General features: G+C 51.6%; 1 protein-coding gene across 1 annotated transcript; it reads left to right on the top strand.

Moving 5' to 3' along the window:
• Nucleotides 1–1,363: 1,363 nt before the first annotated feature.
• On the top strand, nucleotides 1,364–4,226 carry OLFML3 (olfactomedin like 3). Its single transcript, XM_082459549.1, has 3 exons — nucleotides 1,364–1,632; nucleotides 2,337–2,622; nucleotides 2,934–4,226. The coding sequence occupies exons 1-3, from the start codon at nucleotides 1,519–1,521 to the stop codon at nucleotides 3,752–3,754; spliced, it is 1,221 nt and encodes a 406-aa protein (XP_082315675.1). The 5' UTR covers nucleotides 1,364–1,518; the 3' UTR covers nucleotides 3,755–4,226.
• Nucleotides 4,227–9,095: the final 4,869 nt, after the last annotated feature.

Here is a 9,095-nt window from a genome sequence, read left to right as displayed (position 1 = left end):
CTGATCTCCCTGTGCTATGTGGCTGCTTCCTACTAGCTATCTATTTTACATTTGGTAGTGTATATATGTCCACGCCACTCTCTCACTTCGTCCCAGCTTACCCTTCCCCCTCCCCATGTCCTCAAGTCCAAGGAATAGTTTTTTTTTTTTTTTTTTTCTAGAGGAGGACTTTGGCTCAGATTTCTCTTAAGTGAGTGATTAGAGTAAAATTTCTCCTGATAAAGAATTAGAGATTTGTCTAGATTCATCACTGCAGGGCTCTGAATAAATGCTATGCTCATTTGACTCCTTTTGACGCATGTGTTTCAGGACAAGTCTATCTTACAGTGGCCATTAATTCATTTTGGGCTCCTGTAGTCATAGTTGGGATATGGAAATGAGAAACATTTAGAAACACCCTTTTGGGCCATAACCAAGAGAAGTTATCAATAGTCTGTTCTCTCCCATCAGTAGGGAAGTCAGAGTACATTTATTTTGATTTAGACTGCAACATACATATTTTTCAGATTTTTTTTTCCTAAATAAATGAATGTAAAATTAGTGTGAACTCACTGAACACTCCCCAGTTTGGGTAAGAGAATATGCCTAGAAGCTTTCAGGCAAAGGAAGACTATATAGAAAGACTGCAGTCAGTCTCACTTCCAGATAATCAAGAATTAATTTACTAATTTCTCAATGACCTGTTTTGGGTTTTTTGGGTTTTGTTTTTTAGTTTTAATCTCAGATACATTCTCTTTCTTAGACTAAATCATAGAGAGATTGGGATAGCCCCATAAATAATTGGATAGTCCGTGGGGAAAGCTGCATTTTAATCCTGAAAACCCCTGTAAATTCAATCTACTTGGCTTGCTTTGCGGCAAATTTTCCACTGGAGGTGAACTTGGTTTCCCTATTAATTCTGAGATGACACCAGGTGCTTAGCACAAGATGGCGCCAGTGAGCTGTAGAAGAAGGTACTACAGACTTGACCACTGGGGCCTTTTTTCCCACCCCTTCCCCTCAAACCTCATCTCCCCTGCTTCCAGCTTCCACTAAAGGCAGAAAACAATCCATGCTGTTATTGCTGGGAAAGGAAAGGATTAACGAAGGATGGTTCTTAAGTCAGCATTAGAAGCATTCTAAAGCAGAAATAGAGTTTGCTGAGTTTCCTCCGGGGCCTCTGCCTCCCCCTGCTAGCTCCTTTTCCTGAGTGACTGCCCAGAAGGCCTTTGCCCTAGGGTTTCCAATCTCCTTCTCCTCTCCTGGGGAGCCCACGGCCTAGGCGGGAGGTGGTTAAGCCTTCTGGCTGCTCTGCGCTAGGGCCATCTGTGTTTGATCAATCCAGGCGGAAAGGAGGGGGTGGGGCCCGTAAAGAGACTGTGAAAGCATTCCAGAGTAGTGAGAGAGCCCCGAGATCCTGCAAGAGAGAAGGCACCGCCCCCAGCCCGGCCTCCAAAGCTAACCCGCCAGCTTGAGTGGAAGAGGCCGTGTGCACACGACTACACACTTGGTCTACCCTGGCCCTACTCTCCCGCAGCCATGGGGCCCCGCACCCCGCTCCTTATCTTGTTCCTTTTGTCTTGGTCGGGACCCCTTCAAGGACAGCAGCACCACCTTGTGGAGTACATGGAACGCCGACTAGCTGCCTTAGAGGTAGGTGTCTCCTTTCTCTTCTGGCCCAGCCTGGAAGGATTCCACATCTCCTGTTGATTCACCCAGTTTGTCAGGGATGTGGGGATGACAAATTAGGGCTCTTGTAAGAACCTACAGAAAACTCCGTCTTTTAATAAGAAGATCTTCAAAATTGCAAGTCCTCCTCTTTTCCCACATACATAAAGCAATTCCAAAGCAAAGAGACCTTTGTGTTTCACCCCTGGGATTAGATGGGATAAGGGAAGAGAGTGGAAATGAGAGCTAGAATTGGGGGGATGCATCTCAGGACGAGCTGATGATTCTATTAAAAGTTGGAAGTTCTCAGAGGATCTGCAACTTTCTGCCTTTTTAACAGCTTGGAGTCTGTAACATCCTAATTCCCAAGAGGAGGATCGTATAATGGAGCAGAGATCCCTTCTCACCCTCATGCACTTAGACTGCCCTAGAGGCTCGGAGAACTCAGTGGCACTGCTCACAGCACGGCTGGAGGATGCAAAGTCGGGACTGGGGCCTAGATGGATCTTAGCTGAGCTCTTTGCACATTCAGCATCTTGAACATTTGGTTTTCTCTCTGTGGAGGTTGAAGGGGACGCTGATGCCTGGCTGAGTTTTGCTTTTTCCCATTCCTGACTCCCTGGTTGGGCCTCTCCCTGCCTGGGAGTTGTAACCCTTCGGCCCTCCTTCCTGCTGCCCCATCCCTTTAGGAACGGCTGGCCCAGTGCCAGGACCAGAGTAGTCGGCACGCTGCTGAGCTGCGGGATTTCAAGAACAAGATGCTGCCGCTGTTGGAGGTGGCCGAGAAGGAGCGGGAGGCACTCAGAACTGAGGCTGACACCATGTCGGGGAGAGTGGACCGTCTGGAGCGGGAGGTGGACTATCTAGAGACCCAGAACCCAGCCCTACCCTGTGTAGAGGTTGATGAGAAGGTGACTGGAGGCCCTGGGGCCAAAGGCAAGGGCAGAAGAAATGAGAAGTACGATATGGTGACAGGTAAGTGATCTGAAACAGACCCCTGTATTCTTCCTTGTTTCTTTCCCTTTTTTCTCCTTATTCCAGTCCATTTGGCTCTATCTTCTAGAATCTGTTTTAGGGAAATCACTGTAATATCAGGTTCATTGAGGAGAGTTTCTGGGGACCCAGGCCTCTGTGGTGCTCTTTTTCCCAATCCTCCATAAGAGTGGAGGCGTCCACTGGGCAAAGGCCCACTGTTCTCCAAATAGCCCACCCTGGGGGGTTCCTGCAGTGAGCATCTAACTCTTGCCTGTTTTTCCTTGTCCTGTGCTTTTCTCCTTTCCCACCAGACTGTGGCTACACAATCTCTCAGGTGAGATCAATGAAGATCCTGAAGCGGTTTGGTGGCCCAGCTGGTCTGTGGACCAAGGATCCACTGGGGCCAGCAGAGAAGATCTACGTGTTAGATGGGACCCAGAATGACACAGCCTTTGTCTTCCCAAGGCTGCGTGACTTCACCCTTGCCATGGCTGCCCGGAAAGCTTCCCGAGTCCGGGTGCCCTTCCCCTGGGTAGGCACGGGCCAGCTGGTATATGGTGGCTTTCTTTACTATGCCCGGAGGCCCCCTGGAAGACCTGGAGGGGGCGGTGAGTTGGAGAACACTTTGCAGCTCATCAAATTCCACCTGGCAAACCGAACAGTGGTGGACAGTTCAGTATTCCCAGCAGAGGGTTTGATCCCCCCGTACGGGCTGACGGCAGACACGTACATAGACCTGGCGGCTGATGAGGAGGGCCTTTGGGCTGTCTATGCCACCCAGGAGGACGAGAGGCACTTGTGTCTGGCCAAGTTAGACCCACAGACGCTGGACACAGAGCAGCAGTGGGACACACCATGTCCCAGAGAGAATGCTGAGGCTGCCTTTGTCATCTGTGGGACGCTATACGTTGTTTATAATACCCGCCCTGCCAGTCGGGCCCGCATCCAGTGCTCCTTTGATGCCAGTGGCACCCTGACCCCCGAAAGGGCAGCACTCCCTTATTTCCCCCGTCGATATGGTGCCCACGCCAGCCTCCGCTATAACCCCCGCGAGCGCCAGCTTTACGCCTGGGATGATGGCTACCAGATTGTCTATAAGCTGGAGATGAGGAAGAAAGAGGAAGAAGTTTGAGGGAGCTAGTCTTGTTTTTTGAATCTCTTTCACCTCCATACATTTATATCCCGACTAAATTTCCTGCTCCTCATTCCGGGCAAGTTGTGATTCACGTCTCATATTTTCATTCAGCCAATGGAAGCCAAATTCTCATTGCCCCTTCATTTCACATGGGACTCCAGATCTCGAGGAATCCTTTTAGAGCTAAAAGAGAGACAGCCCTAAATGTTCATTCCTCTCTTGCCCCATGTCAACAGATTTCAGGCCGGTGAAAGATGAGCCAGCTCCAGAGCTCTGACCCTTATACATATGGGGGTGACCCCAGTGAACAGGCAACAGAATATTTCTTGCCTCAGTGCGAGTCAGGGGAGAGAGGGCTAGGAGGACATGATGTTAGACTCTGCCCTCTCTCCCTTCTCCCTTCAGTGCCCTAGAGGATGGGACTCGTTCTGTACTGCAGCGTTTTGCATTAAAAGGAAAATCCACTGCTCCTTGCCTGTGTTTGTTTGGGGTACCCCTCAGATCAGATTTCTCCCCGTGATCGTCCATCTTCTCCTCTGCCCCATCCCCGCTCCTTAAGCCGCATTAGGGACTTGGCTGGGCTCCCTTGCCGAGCGAGAGGGGCTTCTCCAGTTACAGACTTCACTGGGAGGTGCCTGGGGAGGCGGCAGAATCCCGGCACTTCCAGAGGCTGGGCGAAAGCCCCCGGGGTGCCCACCGTCCTCCGCAGCAGCCCTCCCAGAACCACCAGCGGCACCGCGCCTCCGGCCGCGAGACTGGGGCCCAGGGGCACAGCTTCCAATTCCAATTCTCCGAGGTTTTGATGCAGACAATGGGTTTTAGTCACACTGAAGTCGAACGCGGAAACCAGAGCCCTGAATGAGTGTGGGTTCTGTAAGAACTTTAAGTCTCACCTCTGAAGTGGCCTCTGCCCCCAGGACCGAACCCCACTCCCATCTCCAGCATCAAGCTCATCGCCAGGGCCAGGTTGCACAATCGCGCTTGGTCTGAACCGCTCTGATTTTCCTGCTGCCACGGCGTCTGCGGTTTGGGCGAGGAGGAGGGGCAGTGACCACGTCCCAGATGTTAGTCTTCCCAGTTTCCCAACACATCCCTCCCGCCACCCTCCTCACCCCCACATACCTACCCCAGTCCTGGAACCTGGCTGAAGTCTGTCCAGAAGTCCCGGAAACTTAACCCTTTCCTGCCTAGCACTCTGGCCTCTGGGCTGCAATTGCAGAAGGCCATCTGGGGAAGGGAGAAGGGAGAAAGGACAGGAGGAGGGGACCCCGGTTTTGGACTCCAGTCTCTAGGCATCTGCTGAGCTCTGTACCAGACCCCGCTCCAGCCTCATCCTCATGTCCAGCACTCTGGAGCAAGGCCATCTGAGGGACAAGATCCACTGCTTAGACTGTGAAGTTGACCTCAAGCAGCCCTGGGAATCCTCCTGGTTATTTACCCCTTGGCAGGGAGAGGAAAGGGACCCGGTCTTCTCCCCCCACCCTCTCCCCCACCCCCAGGGTAGGGTGGACCAGTCAGGGCCCTGTGATCCTCCTTTTGTCTTCTTTTCTTCCCTCCCCAGGCGGAGCTGCTCCTGACGTAGGTTGGCGAGGCAGGGGAAATGAAAGGCAGTGAAGCACCTCACAAAGGCGCTATTGTGGGGAGCCTGGGCGGGTGGAGGCTCGCTCCCATTCAGTTCTCTCTAATATGGGGCTGGCAGCAGTAATCACCGCCTGTCAGCCCACAGAGGGGTCTGCCCACGGAACATCTGGCTCTAGCAGCGCGTGGTTCGCTGAGGAGGGCGTGGAGGAGGGAGGGAGCTCTCGGTGGAGGCCCGGGCAAGAGGGGGCCAGGCCCCGAGGAGGGGTGTGTGGGCGCGTGCACACGTGGGGGGAGCTCGTGTCCTTAGTGTGACACCGCTGGGCGAGAGGGTGAGGGCCCGTCTGTAGAGGCATCTTGATCCAGCACCAGTTGCCAGAAACGGCTTTTTGACGACCCTGAGGAGGGAATAGCTCCGGAGACTCTGTGTGTAGATGACATCAGTGTGAGGAGTGAGTACTAACACCGGGTCCTTCCACCTCACAACGTGTGTGCCTGTCTTTGTGGCATCTTTTTTCCCCTGGTTCCTCAATGAGGGAAAACGCAGGTTTTTTTTTTTTTTTTTCTTGCTTAAAATTTCTTTGGAAAAGTTCACTCAGACTTTTCTGAAAGGGCAGAAATCTCTGGGGCCTTGTCACTTACTACTTTTTCCTTTTTGTTTTTCTTTTTGGCTTGTGTACGATAGCTAGTGCTATTTTGGAAGCGTTTTAGAAGGTGAGTGGAACTGTGTGGGCAGATCCAGTGAACTGTCCAAATTCATTAAGCTTAATTATCTGCTGCTCAAGGAGAGAGCCTCCGTGGCTGAATCCTATCATCAAAAAGCAGCCTCACTGCTCCTTCTCAGACCCTCCATAACATGTCACTTGACAGAAACAGGTTATGACCTGTGGTTTGAGTTGACAGTGGTCGGACAGTGGGAAGCAGAGGCCCTATGGGGTAAAAAGGCGCTAAGAGTCCAAAGAGAAGTTCCACGTCTGCCCGCAACACCCGGCCCTAAGACAGTAAACAGCCAGGGATGGGGTTGTAGGGAATAGCGTCAAGAAGCAGGAAGGGCCGCTGCTGTGGGGACAGCTGTCTGCCAGATCTTTGGTCCAGGCATTGCCTCTCTATCACAAGGCAGGGTTGAGAGGGCTCCCTTTACCCCTACTCTGCCCTCAGAATTTCCCACCCTAACTTCCCAGCTCTCCTCCTTGTTCTCAATAGCCTTTCCTCCCTGGTGCTGGCCTTTGTGTCTGCCCATGAGAGAAACGAACGTGTTCACCTTGTCATTTTCATCAAGGAACCTGAGCCAAGGTTGTCAGAGCCCCAGATGGTGGTGGAGGGAGAGGGGCAGAGATATATAAGGAATGAAGTTGTTGATTCAGCTGTCAGTGCTTCCTCTGGAATCGGGCTCTGAGCTAAACAGGAACCAGAGGCCTTTCCCTCTTCCTCCTCCTCCAGTCTCAGATTTTCTGGATTCCTTCTCAACCCTCTCCTTGTACAGGCGCCCTTCCCCGAGACGCCTGGAAGCACCCCCTTCTACTGCTCCTCATTTTTCTCCCTGCTTTAGGTCAAAACATGCCCATTTTGAGAGCTCTTGAGACTGTTCTGGTATTTCTCCCGGCCTGCAGGATCGGTCTCTTTAGCCTCTCTGTGGCTGCCTCGGCAATGCGGTCTCTGCTCCAGGAGGGCCTCTTTCGTCCTTCAGCCAGAGGGCAGGGGCCGTCCTTCCGCCCTTAGCCCCTCTCTGCAGCTGCAGCCTCTCCTGCTCCTGTGCCCCAGCAGCCTGGACGCGTCTTCCTCTGCTACCCCCGGCCACCAAGGCTGGTAAGCTTTCCTCTGCCTGCCCTTTAACTTCTGCTCTCAACAATGCAGAGCTTAAAAGATTAAATCTTTATTTATGGATTTAATAACTCCACAGAAGAATTATAAATGTGGAAGCCAGTGTGTTACTTTAAAGGGCAGAAGGAGAAAGTAAAAACGAAGACCTCTCAGCACCGTCTCTCCACAACATGGGTCTGACGATATCTGGAGTTGGACACATCTCCAGAACACTCCAGCCTGACCTCTGGGGTCATGACCTCCAGCCTCCCCAGCTCCACCTTCTCTGAGAATGGACACGCTTCCTTCCCATCCATAGCCGTGTGGCCCAAGGGGAACAAATCAGATTCTCTCTCCTGGGGATTTAGAATCGCAGATCAGAGATGTTAGGTCTGAGAGAGTGTCTGGAAGCATCTTTTGCCCTGCTACGGAGAGACAGTGAGAGCCAGACTGCAGAGGGAAAAGGATGAGGAGACACCAGACAGAAGCAGAGACAGGAGAGGAGTGAGGGGTGACTGATCAGGGCCAGTGTGCATGTCTGATCTCGAACCAGCTCTCCTGTGGTCCCAGTACATTACTAGCCCTTGGATTCCACAAAAATGCCTGAATCCTTAAACTAAATACTCCCTTTTCTTGTTTGTTTGTGTTTATTTTTTTGCTCAAGTTAATATGAGTAGGTTTCTGTTTCCTACAACCCAAATGCAACTCCTCATCTACACCTTACCTTCCCACCAAAAAAATCACCCCATCCGCTGGACGGTTGGGCACATGGCCTTCAGCCTTTAGAGTATTCCTCCCTGCCCATGACCTAGAGGACTCACTAGAATAATGAAGAATCTGTGCAGGCCTGTCCTGAATCATTGTACCACGGCCCGCCACACCATTCATCCTCCACGACACCTCACAGACGGCAGCTTTGTTACCCTCTCCTGTTCTGGCCCCTCGTGGTGTGGTGTTTCTTTCTCCATTGCAGCTTGTAGCACACTGTTCTCTGAGGCAACCTGACATAACTTTAGGGTCTGGCAAGCTTGGAGTCAGAGCTCCTGGGGTGAGAGTCTGCCTCTGCTACTTACTGCTCTGCTACCTTGAGCAAGTTACTTAATACCTTATCTATAAGGTAATACTATCTGCCAAACAGGATTGTTGCTGTGAGGATTAGAGATGGTATATGCCAACTCTTTAGCAGTGCAGGCAATCAGAATGTAGCTCTCAAGCCCCACTCCCTTTGGGAGGCTTTTCTGGCTGTTCTCAATCCCACCCGGCAGGGTCAGGGGCCTTTCCTCTGGGCCCTGATTTACCCTGTGTGCATCCCAGTTGGAGCCGGTACCACAGTGTGTTGCGTCTTGCTCTTCTTTGTGTCCCCAGAGCCTAACCCAGAGCCTGGCTCAGAGACGGGACTCAATAAATACTTGTATCGTGCTCCCCCAGGAGACTGTGAACCCTTGGAACTCCGGGCAGATTTGTCTCCTAACTCAGGGCCTAACTCAGACCAGCAAGCAGTAAATGTTCTTGGTGGCATTTTTCAATTCAGCTGGACAAAGACAAGCTACAGATAAAAACAGAAAGCAGTCTCTCTTCAACTGCAGAACGTGTTGGCCTTCCCACAGTGACCATTTCTAGCTCCTACATCTAAGGGGACCGTCTCAAAGTAGGCCAGCACAGCTAAGCCCTGTGGCCATGGGGGAGGAAGGCAGTAAAACTATGGAAGGAAGGCAGTGGGAAGACCTTTGTTGTTCAGCATCTGGTTCACAGCAGGGGTTGTGGAGTAGTTAAGTCTGTTCCCACCCTGGCCCTGCCACTTGCTACCAAGTTACTTCTCTGTGAGCCTCGGTTTCTTCATCTATGTATGATGTAGAGAATACCAATTCCACAGATTGCTGTGAGAATTAAGCGAGGTAATCCCGGTAAAGCAGTAAACCGGTGTCTGGCACATAGTAGGTGCTCAGTAAGTATTATTATT

Source organism: Balaenoptera physalus (genome assembly GCF_965194825.1).
Source record: "Balaenoptera physalus genome assembly, chromosome: 1".
Classification (NCBI taxonomy): domain Eukaryota; kingdom Metazoa; phylum Chordata; class Mammalia; order Artiodactyla; family Balaenopteridae; genus Balaenoptera; species Balaenoptera physalus.
The sequence above is the reverse complement of the archived record's forward strand: the minus strand, read 5'-3'. Positions and strand labels throughout refer to the sequence as shown.

Coding starts and splice junctions, on each gene's coding strand:
- OLFML3 (XM_082459549.1), top strand. CDS start 1,519: ATGGGGCCCCGCACCCCGCTCCTTATCTTGTTCCTTTTGTCTTGGTCG. Junction 1,633..2,336: donor GCCGACTAGCTGCCTTAGAG/GTAGGTGTCTCC, acceptor CCATCCCTTTAG/GAACGGCTGGCCCAGTGCCA. Junction 2,623..2,933: donor GAAGTACGATATGGTGACAG/GTAAGTGATCTG, acceptor CTTTCCCACCAG/ACTGTGGCTACACAATCTCT.